Source organism: Tachysurus fulvidraco, chromosome 3 (genome assembly GCF_022655615.1).
Source record: "Tachysurus fulvidraco isolate hzauxx_2018 chromosome 3, HZAU_PFXX_2.0, whole genome shotgun sequence".
NCBI classification, from domain to species: domain Eukaryota; kingdom Metazoa; phylum Chordata; class Actinopteri; order Siluriformes; family Bagridae; genus Tachysurus; species Tachysurus fulvidraco.
Genome location: NC_062520.1, coordinates 11,667,532 through 11,685,491, shown reverse-complemented (window position 1 = coordinate 11,685,491; position 17,960 = coordinate 11,667,532). Strand labels below are relative to the sequence as shown.

Genomic DNA, 17,960 nt, shown 5'->3' with positions numbered 1-17,960 from the left:
TTTGGGGTAATTAAACTTACAGTGGCTGCTCCAGTAAACAAGCACAATTGCCTTTAATAAAGCATTCATTTAAAACCTTATAGTGAACGAGGAAGACATCCTTAAATACAAAGAATTCAGAGCAACATTTGCTTAAAGCTTTTTCGTATTTAATTTAATTAAATTTCCCTTTTTCCTTGTTTAACTGTAACATTATGTAGAAACAACTCCATGTGTCCAAATACTTTGACTAGCGGCATATGTAATATCCACAAAAACAAACAAGTTTCTCTCCTTTGTTAGTGTGGTTGTTGCATGGTCACTATATATTACAGTTGTTAGTAAAAAAAAGCAAGCCAAACTACCAATTACACCATTAATACGGAACTGCAAGCACATCTGAGACTGCAAATGTTATGAGAATGTCACACCTATTACAACTGTTCTGTTGAATAAATTCAACATAGGTCTATGGCTGAGCTCCTGTACCAACCATGCTACAAACAAACACTTGATTTTTAGTGTTTTGTTTCACTCCATGCACATTTCATTCCTTACCAACCTCCAGCATCAGTTTACTATGTCTGATAAACACATTTTCTCCTTTAATTCTCCTTATAAAACTGGGCTGTAGAGGGAAAGACACATCGAAATATCAACCGAGAGCTTCCTACTGTCACAAATGATGAGGTTTTTTTTTTGAAGAATTTTCTTTTTTAACATTCTGGTAATATATTGTTGCAGGAAGAACAGATGCTACATTCACTTCACATGGATCTCTCATCACAAGTGCCACATCATGTATTGACCACAAATACACAATTTTACACAGTAAAATGTTTTGTCATCTTTAAACAAAGATGAAAATGTAATCATTTTTATACAAACTGATTATGGTGCTTCAACTGAAACTAGGCTGATATCTTTTTGAAATGAAACCCATTGCATTCAGAGGGTCTTCTCACCTGGATCCTTATTTCAGATTCGTCTTCCTGATCCGACTGCTAAGAAGAGACACAAAATTAAACGTCATATAAGAGAAAAAACAAGAAAACTATAATGAAGCAAAAGTGTCAATGTAACTAAGGATTATAATTAAAAAAAAAACATAAATAATTAATTATTCTTAGATGAGCCAACAGGGTGAGAAATGGCAGTGGCTGACTAGAAATTGAATGTCTGCTTCCCTACTGAGTGGGAATCTAGGAGTTAAAAGGCTAAATACATACAATATAGTGATGCATAGCTAAAATGTCAATAAACAATTACTGAAATGCAATTATTGAAATTTTCATTCATGAAGTGTATATATACATACATGAATGAACATATATGTATATCCCTCATTATATATATATATATATATATATATATATATATATATATATATATATATATATATATATATATATATATATATATATATATATATATATCAGGGATATACAGCTTATAAACTTTGTGTGGATAGAACCATATGAATTTCTTAACAGTAATACAATGAGTAAGAACGTCAATATATCAGGCTCAAATATGTTATCTATATGCAATATCTTATAAAAAAATATCTAAATATATTTAATGAAAGCAATTAAAACAAATAAATAAATGTGCTGATATGTATGAAAGGGTAGGGACGTCAACCTATATTACAAACCTCAGTAGCTGTCAATTCACCATCAATAGCAGTGTCTGTAAAATCAGTCTATAATGTGCAAACAAGCACACATCCATTTGAAAGCATGCAAAGAAAGAAATCAATCTATTATTTCTTGTAAATACATACATATTACGAATAAACTGCACAGTATTTCAGTATTTACTGCATATTTGTCAGTACACTGAGACAAGGGCAATCACAGTAATGGTAATTTATAATGACCTCACTTTTTAATTGACATCATTACATTTTATCCATTAATAAATCAGAAGAAGTGTGCAATAAAAGGTGATTTTTTTTTACAGGCTTCACAGTGGTTCTCAAAATTGCTTCATGACATATGACCCATGTAATACTGATAGTTGTACTAGATGGCCATCACCTTCACTTCACATTCATTACGGTATGGACTAATTTTCTGTAACAGACAAGACAAATCACACATTTAAATTAACATGCTTGCTCTAACACATTTCTATGATACCAACTTCCACAGGGACTTCCACAGACTGTAAATAGATCTTGAAAAATGTGTAAATAAGGTTTATATTTCTCTACGGACACATTTGTTGTTTATGTGTTTACATTGTCAGCATTTTGCAACAGTGGGAGGTATATCTGTATAGAACACAGGAAAGGCTTTGCAGTCTTTTGGTTTTAGGACAGAAGGCTTTGCAGTCTGTGTGTTACACCTATGCCTAATAGTTCACTCTTGTTCACCAGAGAGAGCCTGAGTATTGACACTTTTTGTATGCTTCTGGATTCGAGAATATTTATACCATGTTCTAGCTACGTAGCATCGTGAATCTGAGTAACCAAGCCCCCTGCCCCAAACACGCTTTGTCCCACTTTGTAAGTGGAGACTCCAGAGGCCATAACCTTCATCACACACCAAACACTGCCCCTTACCATCCAGATTAGACTCTTCCACTTTGAGGAGAGAACCTTGCTAATTATCTACCCCCTGCTAACCAAATCATCCTAGGCTTTTCTTGGCTCCGAGTCCATAACCTTATTAATAAGAGTCCGAGTCCCTTATTAATAAGGAAATTATTCGCTGGTCTTCCCATTGTCTCCTCCATTGCCTGAAACGTACCCTGCACTTGCCCTGCCATATTACCACCATAGAAAGTCCTGACACCAGCTTGTTCATGACCATTTGTTACTTCACGAGGCCACTATGAATAAATAGTAATGCCGTATGGGCTAACAAAGACTCCAGTGGTGTTCGTCAACGAAATCTTCAGAGACAACCTAAACCAATGTATCATAGTCTATTTATGACTGATATAGATGATATATTGATATATTCAAAGGACCCCACATAGTCCAGGTACACCAAGTATTATAGCGACTGTTGCAACACAAACTGTACATCAAAAGGGAGAAATACGAATTCCACAATCAAACAATCACCTTCTAAGCCAGCAAGAGTTACAGATAGACACAAGCAAGGTCAGCACTGTGACCCCCACCCACAAGCATAAAAGAATCGCAAAGCTTCTCAGGGTTTACAAACTTTTATCGTCACTTCATACAAGGTTACAGTTCAGTGGCAGCTCCTCTCACAAACCTGCTGAAGGGGAAGCCTTAAAAGCTTTACAGGTCTGACACTACCCAGCTGGCTTCTAATCAACTCAAGGAGCGATTCACCTCAGCCCCCATCCTATGCCAACCTGACCTCAATCTCCCTTTTATCATTGAAGTAGAGGCCTCATGCTGTGGGATTAGAGGCATGTTGTCCTGGTGCCATGGGGATCCAGAAAAACTCTGAAATTATGCCTCAAGCTACTGTACCATGCCATAAGTTAAGCCCCTAAATGTTGGCCCCTTAAAAATTGTCAGGCAAATCACCTCAGTTAACCTAGAGGTTGGAATTACCAGCCAGCTACCACATCCTTCACATCTCCCTCCTAAACCTGTCTACAGGAGTAACCCAGCAAACAGCAACATTACACCACTACCCCCCATAGAAGTAGACGCACAATGGCCTATTTGGTTCACACCATTCTGGGCTCTTAGAGGAGGGTTGACTGGGGAGGATTCGGCCCTGAGAAGAGATCTTGGGTAATCCCCGAGACATTCTTGACCCAACTCTCATCATGGACTTCCATACCACTCACCTTGTCCGACCAGGCCCTAGACCCATGGGGTGGCCAAGAAGAACACCTAGAGGATTCTGTTACATCCATGCCTGATAATACATCCATGCCTGATAAACTCAACCTGCATTACAGTGCCATGTTGTACTCTCCGGATTTAGTTATTGTTTTGTTATGGACTTTTGCCTGTTGTTTAGATTTTCACTTTTTTTTTGCCCTTTAGGACTGTTTGCCCCATGGACTGTGTTTTCAGGTTTTGTGACTTAGCCTGTTCTTTGACCCTGCCTTTCTGCCTGATGTTTTGAATTTGAATTTTTTCAAGATTCATTTATTAAACTGCTCTATCCGCACAAAAATTCTACTCCTTCATCATTACACTGTGGTTTCTTTGTCATGTGATTCTTTGTCAAAATGCTTTTTTTTTTTTGTCTTAACCTCAAGAGAGGGAGAAATATGATTTATGGGAATGACTAACAGAAACTAATTTGCTGAATGGATGTTCCACAACAACACACGGAAATGTAAATGGATAAAATGTGTGTAAAATGTGTTGCTTTTGGAAAATAGTCAACTATTCCTTGTGGCTGTCAGCGTCACACCACCCTGTCATGTTTTATTACTTATAGATCATACAAATAATACAATTCTGTCAATAGTGAGGGTAAAATTTTAAATTTAAATCTTGACTAAAGGACCAAATAAAAGGTATATAGGATAGAGATAGCTCAGTGTTTATTATGGCTCCAAGCTGAATGTCACACTTAATGTGATGTTATTAATTAGAAAGTAAAAACCCTTTCCTTTCAAAACTTATGAGTTCTCAGGGTCTTCTGGGTATTAAACTAATAGCTTAACTCTATGCAGAGATGTTACCAATAAAAATATGTTTACTGAATGACTTATGTGCACACTGCATTTACTATTATTAGAGTAGTCAATGGAACATAAATGTGCTACTCAATGTATTTTAAAATGGTGTTCACACCCACATACTGAAGAAAGCTTGGAAAAAATGAACAGAATTTGCATTTAGTCCAGTATGAAATCAATTCAATTGTTCATTTATGAATCTACTGTAAAGAACTGTACAGCCAATCATCAGTAGTAACAAAAATGACACAACTTCAATTATCCTGTGGCTTGGTAGAGGACAGCTGTGTAAATTTTGATCTGTACATCATTACTGAGATGTGGTGATTGCACTTCTTCATATGAAACCCATGAGATAATCCTGCAATCAGTGTAATACAGTTTGAAATACTGGCAGCTGACATCTGGGATTGTTTGTGATTTGGTCTGGGATTTGTGCGATGACGTAGGATTCCTCTGGACCTGTTTTAGTACTGCAATTTATGAATTATTGCGAGAGAAATGTCTTCATATTAAGGTCAACAATCCTGATTTAGTTTTACTTCTAAATCAGCAACTTTCGAGCTACCCATTAAGTCTTAAGATTCTTTGTAGCTGCTGATACATAACTGAATGGAGAATTCAATAAAGATATTAAAAAGTAATAAACGTTTTGTTTTAGTACAATTACTCATGAACTGTAAAATCTTACATTAAAATCAAGACAAAAATATCCCTAACATATTTTCCAATTTTAGCAAAATGTTAAGAGTCACCATACCCTTGTGTCTAATTGGACAGGAGATAGTGGACTTGGCTGGGATACTTCTGTAGCCTTGGTCGTCTCGTCTTCCTCCTCCACAACAATATTTTCTACGAGCAGCACTTCGTCCTCTTCTGACCTCTTCTCCTCTGCCTTCTTCTCGGGTGTAATTGTGGTGATGAGGTCACTCATGGCGATGCCCTTTGCAGCCCCGTACAATGCTGTACCCATCTCTGTAACACACACACACACACACACAGAGAGCTTTTAATTCATTGCATAATAATTAAACTTGATGGATGCAGTTCAGAAGCTTGCTTGCTGATGTCATGACATTGCAATCAAAATGAGCAAAGCCATCTTGCATTTCTTTTCAAACCTATAGGGATGATGAGACCAGCATCAAAGCAAAGGCAAAATTAACATATGAGAAGCACAAAAATGCAGCCCTCAATTCCAGATATTAGCCTTGCTCGACTAGAATCAAAAGCATTTTCCAAGTAGAACAATAATGATTCTGGTGTTTACATGTTTTAAACAAAAAGTGCTTTAAGTATTTCATTCCAGTAACTACAAAATATTGTGATTCTTATACTATACTAAAGATCTTCTCTTAAATAGATGTGTTACTGCTTTTTCCACTCCTTCTGCTATAATACTATAGATTGTCAGATGTACATGCCATCTAATCAGTTTACTGTAACATTCTTAAAACAATGATCAAAACACTTTCTCTAGTTGGATTTATTTAAAACTAACGTTGCATCTGTAGGTCTTTGCTTTTTCCCTAATTCATCAGATTTGTAGACATTACTACTGTTTTTAGATTTATAGTGGGTTTTGTGCATGAGAAAGTCTAAATAGAAATACCCTAAATTCAAAAGACACTTTTAGTTTTATTAAGTTGAGGTTTGTGTACAAACAGAAGGTGTTATAAAATTTGAGGAAATACAATATATTGTAGCAGGTGCTACTATCATATAAAGATATTAGCCACATTATTGGACCTTTTACATGACAAGTGGCACTTCCAGAGGCCACCGGTGGTCCACCATTAGAACACTAACATTTAAACAATAATAGTGAACATATGATAGCTATACATTAGCAGCATACATTAGATTTAAAAAGCTATTTTGCCCTTTTTTGTCTAAATGAACAGTATAATTGTGAACATTTACTTGTATAATTGTGAAAATACATGCCTAATGGACTCATTAACTTTAAAAACACTTTCTGCAGATGTTTCATTGCAAACTGTGGAGTGAAACAACTGCAGGGAGGCAGCGGTACTGGCAAATAGCAAATACTTAATTTGAGGATCTTCAAATTTTAACATGACAGTATGCAACAAGTTATCACTCAGTACCAAGTCAACACCTTCAACTCTGTCAGGTTCCGTAAACCATTCCTAAACCTCTTTTGCGGTCTTGCATGGTGTATTATCCTGCTGAAAAAGACCACTGTTTGGAAATTTGTGCTACATTTGCTGTTCTGTGGGATTGAACCAGATAGACTATCCTTCAATCTCCACCATCATGAATGAGCTTTGGGTGTTCATTTCCCTGTTGCTGGTTCACCGATAGTTCTTTGCTTGTACCAGTTTTTTGTAGGTACTTCCCACTGCAGACCGGGAACACCCCACAATGCCTGCATCACAATTTGGCCCTTGTCAAAGTCCTTGACCATTTGTCCTGCTTCCAACATATTAACTTTGAAAACTGACTGTTGTCTTGCTGCCTAATATATCCCACCCCTTGAGAGGTGCCATTGTATTGAAATATTCATTATTATTTACTTTACCACTCAGTTGTGTCAATGTTATGGCTGACTGGTGTAGTTAACATCAATTTGATGTATTATGGTGCAACAAAAATGTTGTTTAAAAACTTGCAAGTGGGTCTCATGAGAAAAAGGTTAATCAATATGAAATGTTGAATATGTCTGCTGTATCATATAAAAACTAAAATTCAAATAGGCTGAGCTAACAAGCTGGACCACAATCTTCACTCAAATGTAATATTGTGTCGGTATATAACACAATATCCATATTCTTAGGTTTTGTCTTTGAAGAGCATACATTAAGTATGTTTTTTAAGAAACAGTGGATATGATTTATTTTAAGTTCAGACTATAAATTATATTTATCTTTAATCTTCATGACCCAACAGTTCAATATCCTCAGATTACCCTGGGGAATGTCCTGAGATATAGTCCACAAGATAAGTCTAAAATTAGCAGCCAGCTGTATAAGCCATGCTGACAAGAAGACAAACTATTACTATTTAAAGAAGACAAACTATCAGAAAGCTAAGCAAGAGGACACTGTAGCTAGCAGTAAGCTTGTACATGCTAGGCTAGCAGCTTAAACAGTCAATAGCATGCAGAGCTGGCTTAAGGATTGCAGCAGACAGATAATGAGGAGTCCATTTGCACCTATAACCTTCCAAACTAGCAAGGTTTAAAAGCTCCTTCCTATGCTGGGGGTTGTAGATGCATGTAGCTACCTGCTGGTTTAGTGCCATTCATAGCAATAAGTGGTATAGATCCTGGGACTACAGTCGCTGTGATTTGGGGGATGCTCCGTTGAGCTGAGGAGAAAGTCAACATCACAAGAAGACTTGAGACAAGTTGACTGGTTAATTGTAAAGATGCCACGTGGCAAAAAAATGAGGTACATCATTTCACCACAGTAATATTTAACATTTCACTAGTTTTCTTTGTATTTTCTCTTTAATTATTTCTGTAATATAATAACACTTGTACAAAGCCCTAAAAGTGACAAGAACTGGATAAATGCATTTGCCAGGACAACGCATAAAACGTTATACCTCTCCAGCAACTAGCAAATAGAGTTGCTAGTGTCATTTGCTTTATTAATGCCTCTCTTACATTAGTTCCATATATGCAGGACACATTGTTTAAATTTATTGTATATTAAGCAGGATGCTGGTGTGATCCATATTTTTAAAGTGTGAACTGTTGGTCTTAAACCATGTAATAAAACAATATTTTTGCTTGATATTAAACCAATTACTAAATGGTTTAATAATAATATTAAATCCTAGTTGACTCCTAGTATTAGATATCATTTAAAATATAATATAAATATATAATATTAAATCCTAGTTAATACACCTGGAGTGATATGCAGCAACATGGGGCTAAAGGAAGTTAAACCACGGCCCTTTTATGTAGAAAAGCTAATTATAGAGGATGCAGACAACAGGAACTCACACAAGTAAATTAGGCTTCCAATGCTCAAATCCATAGTTTAATTTCAGAATCATTTCATAAGTGAATTACTGTCCAAATCAAGTGAATGTTTCTTCACTGAACACAGGACAATATCAATGTAAAGTGTTGATTTGCTTAGATGTGCACGCTTCCATGATCTCTCGGGAAGCAAAAAATTTTAATTTATTAGAAAAATGGAAAGGAAAGAAAAGTGTAATTGTGCATTTAAAGGCAGAGAGGACAAAACCTTGTGTTGTGTCTTTCGTTCTTGCTCTCAGCAATGTGGTTTAGTAAAAGCAGGGTACAGTATAATGCTGGGTTTCATCAGAGGAGTCACCCCAGCACGGCAACAAGCCCTTCTCAACAGAGACACCACAAAGCAACTTGAAAGACATTAATGCAGGTCTGGTACCAGGTGATAAAAACAGTAGGTAGAGGGAAAGTGAAGGCCATGCTGGATAAAAAGGCAATGTGAACACAATGGACAACAATAACACAAACACCAGTATGGTTGACTGACATGCTGCCATTAGCAGAGGCACAAAAACATGTTGGCATCATTGTGAGAAACAGCTTGGACCCCTGAAGTGTGCAAGCTCTTGGCCAAGTAATAGTTAATGAAAAACAATGGCAACATTAAAGAGACGATGGTAATGGAGATTATAATGGTCAATAAAGCAAATTTTTTCTAATGATACATCTGAAGGTATTACAGTTACAATTTTATTACAGTTTCTTTAGTCAAGACAATGTCCTAAAGTAATTGACTCAAGTGACTGGAACATGTGGCAGGCACTGATTAAAGACTACCTTATTAGAGAACAAAATGTTTTAATGATGTCACTGAATAGTACATGAGCTCTGCACTCATTAAGGTAGAACTGATTAAAGTCTGATCTTCAAATTAGAGACACACTTAAATTGTACATTAATCAATCCTGAATTTTTGGCTTGTGGAATATCTTAAATGTCATTATAAAAGATCAGTTTAAAATAATGCAATCCATGCCTGCTCAGGCTGTCGTACTATTAAACTGTACAGTTTTAAAAAGCAATGACTTAAGTCATTAGTAAAAGCAATTTTGTATAAGTTCTTATAACTCTATAGATTCAATTAATTTGTATAACATCAAAATTGAATATTCACATGCAATCAATTTAGCTTCAGTAATTAAACACTCATTATAGACACAAATTCTTATTATTATTAAACACAAAGGACAGAAATACTGAATGTAAGACTAAACCAACCTCCATCTAGACTGCGGGACATGATGTAGCGTTTGCTGGTGGAGCGCTCAAAGAAGGGAGCTGGACGAACTATTTGTGAACTGGCCCTTCTCGTTTGGACCTGGGTTCGGCCACTATAGCGGAACTTGGAACCAAGAGTCAGAAACTTCTTGGGTGGAGTTTCAGGAGATACCAACCTAATAAATAAATGCATTGGTTAACTACTGGTATAAAGTGTTCATAGGTCAGTACCTTTTGAAACAGCCTGCATCCACAGATCTGTGGTTAGTTCTTCAAGATGCCTAGATGTCTTCAAGAACAACCTACCTGCTGAGTTCCATGAAAAACTTAGATACGTTGAAGAATTAATGCTCATTTGGAGGCAAAGGGTGATCACACCAAACATTGACTTGATATGGATTTCTCTTTTGTTCATTTACTTTCCATTTTGTTAATTGACAAAATATAAACTATTAACACTTCATATTTTGAAAGCATTCTAACTTTTTTTAAAGCATTCTGGAATTTTCATCCCCTGCCTAAAATTGTTGCATAGTTTGCATCTTTCTGGTTTATACTTTAAAACCTGCTTAAAAATAATTGGATCTGATTCTAGGATCTGATTGGGCAAAGTTAATGATTAATTCTCAAACATTATGTAGTGCTGACTTCAAGGCATGTTTATATTAATGTTCCTTTGTTAATACATTATTCTTTTTTCAGGAACAGCTAATTCACAGGGACTTGGATGATGGATGATCCAAAGAAACTCTAATAATAGAGTTAACCCTAATAATAAATAAATTAAAATACCTATACATTTAACATTGCATTTATATGTTGTTATAGTATTTTATTATCATCAAAGAAAAGTGAAGGAATGGCTGTATTCTGCTGTTATTATTTATTAAGAAGTGATGCTAGCAACTAACAATCCACAAAAAGTAACTGTAAACAGATAAAGATACAACACTATTTAACAAAACAATGTACTCTAACAAAATTATGTGGTATAAGAAGAATAAAACCCTTTGGGACATTCTATTATAGAAAATAATCAGTAACAATTTATGTAACACTTATTTCTAAATCATGTAAATCTAAGAACTGGCTGAAGGTTGTCTAAATCTTTGCATAATTACAGAACAACTCAAGTGCTAATTCTCCTCTCACTCTCATAATGCTCACCTGAAAAAGGTGTGGTGCTCCACACAAACCTTCCAGAGTCTCTTAGCTGCTCTGTGGTTGGGGAGTTTAAAGCCAATCGTGCTTTCAAACTGCTCAAACTAGACGTTAGTTACACACACAAACACACACACACACACACACACACACACACACACACACACACACACACACACACACACACACACACACACACACACACACACACACAAATATTTGTTATATTTCTCAGCATTTACATTAAAACGGTCATCCATGTACTTAAACTCTAAATTCACCTCTCCAGGTCGAATTTTGATGTAGAAGTTATTCCTCTTGTAGGAGATCTTGAGGACTTTGGGCCAAGCAAACCTGTTGATTCGCAGCCGGTCTCGGTAGATGAGTAGACCAGATGAACACACTCCTAACATGATCTCCACACCCTCTGAATCCTGAGGAATGATTAGATGGATACATTAGAGACAATGCCTTGTAAACAAACAGACAATCACAGGACAAGCAGCTGAAGTTTTCTGAGTGGCTCCAAAGTAATATCTCAAATTTGAACAGCCTTCGGTAAAGAACTGCTGGTAGCCAGAAATCTCTGGCAATATATCAAGCCTGTCAGAAAAGCTTTTTTTTTTTTTATCAATGACTGATCATGTAAAATGACTTGGAAACAGTGTGGCACTGCAATATCGTCACGCTGTGTACAGATGCGAAGAAAACTGTGTGTGGAACCAATGTTGAGCAGCCTATGAGGTTAGACCCCTGAGAGAGAAAAAAAGCACTAGACATTCAGCAGGCAATGTGGAGCCAAATGATTCTTTTTTGGGCTGGTTAAATGTCATTGGTCAGCCCCACATGTCCTTATGCTTCAATTGTATGCTGTGTTAACATAGCATATGACTGACTGACAGGTCCGTTTCAAATGACTGCACACAAACGATATGCAACTGAGTTTCTTATCCGTGCGATGGGTCATCACTACGTGGGTTACTGAGATTTTTCGGGCATTCAGAATATGACATCTAAAAAATAAAAAGCCTTTCAAAGATGGGAGTGTATTTCATAGCTGACAGATGCTGAAAAAACACGGTTGCTATCTACTCAATGCAACATCTACACAATCACAACTGTTGTGGCATTGCAACCAATAATTATTATGAGTATTAAACCACTAAACATACAAACACAAAAATATTACAAAAGTCTTTTAGACTGTTTTCAGGGGAATATAATGGATGTCATAAAGTGGGTGTTTAACAAATAGCATTAGTCACATAAGGATGTGTCATTGTGGTGTTTACTTGACAATAATAGGGCACTTTTTAAAAAATGTTTCCCATCTAATGAATGAATGGTTTACAGAGCTGATGGAGATGAGAGCTTGTATATTATTATCCTGGGACTGAACAATGTGTTTCTACAATAACATGAGAAACATGTGGAACTATGAGGAGATCTTTCTCTGGGGAATTTAACCTCTGCATACAGGCATACTGAGAATCGGCAGTGAGCCACAATAGTGCACGTATTGTGGCCAAATCAGCTGCAGCTCAGACAATGGGACTCTTCACTCCATGGTCATGCACGAAGACTAGGGTCAGACGAAAGAAGCATACACACACATACAAGGACACACAGATGCACGAATGCAGCCTTACCTCTCCTTTAGCTGGAGACAAGCACTCAAAGAAGCTTCCTACCAACTAGGCCATTCAGTAAGAAAAAGGAAAAAGAAGAGGGCTGATCTAACCAAATTAAGGGACAGTTTCCATGATCATCATTGCTTGATCTGTTGTTATTTCAGAGGAGACCGCTCAATTTCCATTTATGAGATGATATGTGCTGTCTTGACTATTACATTTCATCAACTGAACATAGAAATCACTGGGGTTAGCAGTGTTATGAATGTTGATAAAGATTTTTTTTCCAACTGTGTGCCCACTTCTTTTGAAATTAGCCTGCAAGGAAACAATCATTAATGCTTGCAAGCTCTATAACGTTTCCATAAGCAAATATAATTAAAAATATTGATTTAAGTAATGTGCGATATAAAAGATGACCTAATACTGTATACTTCAAACTGCCTCTGTTTGCCTCTATGAAATTAGTATGAGATTAAGTGTGTTTACCATGTAATTAGAACTCAGCCCAAAAGGGACGTTGTTATATCAAAAAGAATATCTGAACCACCATTTCTTTCTAATATGAATTAAAATAAGTTTAAGTACCATTTCTTTCTAATATAAATTAAGTTTTAATGACTGCTGTCAACTGAAAGTTGGGTTTGCATCCAGTACTCTAATAGTTTAGTAAATTTGTATCTATTTTGGAAAAACTTATGAAGGTAAATATATAACTAACTGTCTGCATAGTATAGCACTATTAGTGCTGGCTGTAGATATGGACCATTTACACATTTTTACTTCAGACATAAAATGCAGTGGAAACACACATAAAACAAAAGAACAACACTTAACATAAATTACAGTCTACTTTTACATTTTTAAGAAACAAATTGTTAACAGTGTGATGGGAAAACATACATTTTGGATTGGCATTGACAATTATAAATGATTTAGGAGACATGGTGACTATATGTTTGCAGCCTCAGAAAAGTCTTCACATAGTGAAATTTTCTACTACACATACATGTAGTTCAGAAACTACTTTTTTCTCTAACAAGTAGCTCAACTAAAAGGAAACTAGAAGGAAGGAACATCACAGACATTTTCATGTTTTTATCCGACTCACTTTGATTTAATTAGGCTTATATCCATTTCAATTTCACAAGTAGCTATACAACAAATTGATCAAAGCCTGACATTGACTGTGAGGAAAGCAGAGCTTCGCTATCATTAGGCAGATTGACTGTTTTTACCACCAGTTTTAATACTGTATCCTGATTCAAAAGAAACTTTGCCAGAAGTTCACCTAAATTTTCCATATGATTCTGCCAAAATATACACTACTCAAAAAATTAAAGGAACATCACATTATCTCGGAATAACATCAAGTCAATTTAACTTCATGGATATAAGTCTGACCAGTTAGAAAACATTTGAAAGAAGTGATTGTGAATCAGTTTCACCTGCACGAGAGATGCACTGGAGAGGCAACAGCAAGGCAACCCCCCAAAAAGATTAGTTTGATCTGAGCAAAACTGTTAAAAAAAAGATGCCTGACCAAACTGTTAGAAGCAGTCTCCATGAGGGTGGCATGAGGGCCTGACATCCTCTAGTGGGACCTGTGCTCATAGCCCCGCACCGTGCAGCTTGATTGGAATTTGACAAATAACACTAGGATTGGTAGGCCTGCCACAGATGAGAGCGAGTCCATACTGAGCATGTGACAAATGTGAAGGTTTGGAGATGTTGTGAGAAATGTTATGCTGCCTGCAACCAGCATCATCCAGAATGACAGGTTTAGCACTGTGTCAGTGATTGTTTTTGGCAGGAATATGCTAGAAGTTCTCCATGTGCAAGCCAATGGTGTAAGCCACGTGCAAGCCAAAGCCTTATTGCTGCTAGGTGCTGGAATAAAATCCTACGAGCCTCTGTCAGACCTTACACTGGTGCAGTGGGCCCTGGGTTCCTCCTGGTAAATGACAATGCCCGGCCTCATGTGACCAGAGTGTGTAGGCAGTTTCTGTATGGTGAAATAGATTAAGTCTAAATGGCCATTTACTGTACAGGCCCTCATGTTCCCCAGACCTGAATCAGTTAATAACCTTTGGGTCGTTATGTATCGGAGCATCCAAAACCAACAAGTGGTATCACAGAGAGTCCAGGAGCTCAATGATGCCCTAATCCAGGTCTGGAAGGAAATCCCTAGGATACCATCTGCCATTATTATTTCTTTGATTTTCACTGTCACATAATTTTGATCAAATTACACACTGTAAGTAAAGAAGGATTTTCAACTTGAATTTTCCCCTTAGAGTCCCTTTAATTTTTTGAGTACTGTATTTATGCTTTCTTAAAGTTAAGAATTAAAAGCATGTACTAGAGGAAAATATATAATTAAATAAAATAAATGAATATATATATGACAAAACCCATTTTTTGTCTTTTTCTGCTTTTTGTTGCAATTTAGCCAATAACCGGCAGCTGTTTTCCCAGAGAACCACATGTGTAAATAGAAATTAAGATGACCTCAAGGTAAAGAAAGTTCATTACAGTATTTCTTTGTGCCCTGCTATTCCCAAATGCACTGATGGAAAAAAGAAATGCAGAATTTTTTTAAATGACTTCAAAGAAAAAGACAGAAGATGAGTCAAAGCTGATTCATGCTAAAAGCTACTAAATGACTCCTGCTTACTTAGGGTGGTACACACAGGTTCTTTACCTTGGCATGGTGGAGGTCCACTCCATACATAGACAGCTTTTTAACATTCTCTAGGAAGTGCATTTCAGCCTCAGCTGGTGTCATCCCTCTGGTGGAAGATGGATTATATTATTTTCCAAAAATAGAATGAATTTGCCATGAGATGATAAACATTCAATTAAGATACTAATATACAATATACAATTATGTTGATATGTCTTCGAAAATTGCATGTAAAGCTCACTTGTAGGTCTTGTGGAGCTCCATGACCTTCTCTTCGAGTTCCTTGGTTTGGTTTGGAGCAAAGTGGAACTCGCTGACATAGTTGGTGCTGTACTCATCTGGATCGTAATCTCCAAGTTCTGACTGGATTGTATATGACCCAAGCACTGTGTGTGTGGCAAAGGAGCAAGGCAGGCGGCCCGACGCTACATCATCTCTCAACTGCAGACATAGGTAATACCTGAAATATAGTGAGAAACAGGCAACAAAGAGGCATGCCTGACTGAGTACAGATACAGATGAAACAATGGAAAATATCAGAAAGAAAGAAGCTACATATCAATGAACTGTTCAACTAAATATACAATGCAACTCAAAATACTCACACTGAAGTAATGCATTAGATTAGAAATACAGTGACACAGTTACATGGTTAATATTCCTCTGAATAATTCTGCTTGTCAGTTTGAGTGTGTTCCTGTTTGCACTGCAATGAATTGCTCTGACCTTGTGATGTCCTCAGAGAGCTGAGCAGGGTCTGGAGGATAAAACTTCACATTGAAGGAAAAATTCCAGGCAACGCCTAAAAAAAAGAAAAAGAAACATAAAAAATAAAAGAAAATAAATCACCCAGAGCTATTTGAAGGCTGCAAATACTTTGATGACAGTCTTTCAATATTGAATGTAATTATGAAGCATTTCATTTGCCTTGCCTTTTTAAACTGGACTGACAGCAGGTCATAAGATTTAAAAAGAGGAATGCTGAAACTAATAAACTAAGGCGAGTCATGCAGTGCCACAATATTTCTGAACATCTAAAAAAACTCATAGATATTATGTTGTGTTCCTGTGCATTATGTTATTTTCATTTTCTAATGACCAGCTTTGCTCAATAGTACCTTCTATAAATTTGGATTATAAACGCCTATTAAGATAAACTGCTCCATTAAGACTGAGCATAAGCCTATTAGTTCTGTAATAAGCTCCTTACTTTGTTTACCACAAGCCTATTGACAAGAATATACTGTTTATAATTTAAGACTAGATGTGTCAAGTGCATCAATACTTGCAGGTGCAGGTTACATCTGATCTAGCTTTATGCCTGAAAGCACTTTAGGTGTGAATTTCCACAAAATCAATTGTGAACACTAAATAGTCATTAATCAATCATTTGTAAAACGCCATATGTTCAATGACGTGAATACAATGTAATCAGATTATCTACACATAGCACAAATAAAAATAATAGTTAAAACTCTAACATTGAAACATCGAACGCACTCACCCCTGATTTGCTTCTTCATGTCTTTGGCTGGATCCAACCAGTTCTGTAAATATATATATAAAAAAAAACTTAGAACATTCAGATTTTTAAAGGGAATTATTTGTTATTAATACTTGAAATAAATGGAACTACCTTTTGATTTTCTACATCACGGAATGTGATACCAAAGTAGTCCTTCTCCAGAAGGTTAAGATGCTCACAGACTTTGTCAAAAATCACCTGGCCTTTGTCTCTTTTCTGTAGACAGATGTATCAGAATCAGTCAGCTCCGCCTCATATAGTCACATTATACACTAGTCACAATACATTTACTGGTTTTGATCAAGAATTGGGACTGAACACTGGGAGAAAATACAGAAAAGTCCAAAATAAACAACAATAAAAATAAAAGGTTTATATCATGTCTATTGTACATACAATATAGTGCCTAACTCTGACAAGAATAAGAAATGCTATGGTTACTGTCTCCAAAGTCTAAAAATAAGATCTCAGAGTACTATGGAGAATGCTGTTTGGTGTTAACATGACACAGGTGCTTAATACGTTGCACAAAGAAACACAGAAAATGAATTAGCAAACATTAAGATCCTTTAAGGGAAGGCATCTGCAGACTTACACATATTACAATGACTTAAACATATTACATCAGCACACCTTTCACATCATTTTAGAGCAGCACATTTTTACATCCCTTTGCTGCAAAAAATGCTTAAAACAAAGCAATATGCTGAGCATGTTTAAAATTGGATTTAATACCTGTGTACAATACAATTTAATTAGCATACAATTAAAAACTGTTGTTTTTAACTGTTGTATTTCACTTAATTGCATTTGACCTGGCTTTGGAATATTCAAGCACTGAATTCCAGTTTTATACTGGCCAACCTGTAGAAATCTGTACAGAGTGGGAGAGCAATTTTCTAGCTTTTTAATGGCAGGTAAGGCCCGACGTGCTATGGTCTGGCTTAGGGGAAAGCATTTCAGTAAAAGTACTCGTCACCACAGAGACTGAAGCACATAAGGGCAGTAAAGAGGGACAGGTTCTTCTCCCTTATGTTGCTCCATTTTTCCAGGAAACATAATGGCATCAGATGCTTAAAGTGTGTGCTAAAAGGCCAGCAGCTACAAATAAAGGGT

The 17,960-nt window shown here is 36.3% G+C and overlaps 1 protein-coding gene across 27 annotated transcripts in view; it reads right to left on the bottom strand.

Annotated features, from left to right (window-relative positions):
• epb41l3a (erythrocyte membrane protein band 4.1-like 3a) overlaps positions 1-17,960 on the bottom strand; it is a 69,675-nt gene that overhangs the window by 12,064 nt on the left and 39,651 nt on the right. For 10 of the 27 annotated variants that reach the window (XR_007140124.1, XM_047811130.1, XM_047811142.1 and 7 more), the window contains 14 exons: positions 16,956-17,060; positions 16,824-16,866; positions 16,046-16,121; positions 15,561-15,779; positions 15,338-15,425; positions 12,652-12,696; positions 11,284-11,436; positions 11,009-11,106; positions 9,842-10,017; positions 7,861-7,944; positions 5,372-5,586; positions 1,637-1,684; positions 945-983; positions 542-607 (listed from right to left, as the gene is read on the bottom strand). Coding sequence is in view for 26 of the 27 variants with exons in the window: in XM_047811130.1 (XP_047667086.1) it covers positions 542-607; positions 945-983; positions 1,637-1,684; positions 5,372-5,586; positions 7,861-7,944; positions 9,842-10,017; positions 11,009-11,106; positions 11,284-11,436; positions 12,652-12,696; positions 15,338-15,425; positions 15,561-15,779; positions 16,046-16,121; positions 16,824-16,866; positions 16,956-17,060 (1,455 nt within the window). In the remaining variant the exon portion in view is untranslated. The remainder of the gene's footprint in view (positions 1-541; positions 608-944; positions 984-1,636; positions 1,685-5,371; positions 5,587-7,860; positions 7,945-9,841; positions 10,018-11,008; positions 11,107-11,283; positions 11,437-12,651; positions 12,697-15,337; positions 15,426-15,560; positions 15,780-16,045; positions 16,122-16,823; positions 16,867-16,955; positions 17,061-17,960) is intronic. The other 17 variants (XM_047811125.1, XM_047811126.1, XM_047811129.1 and 14 more) reach the window with 10 other exon arrangements.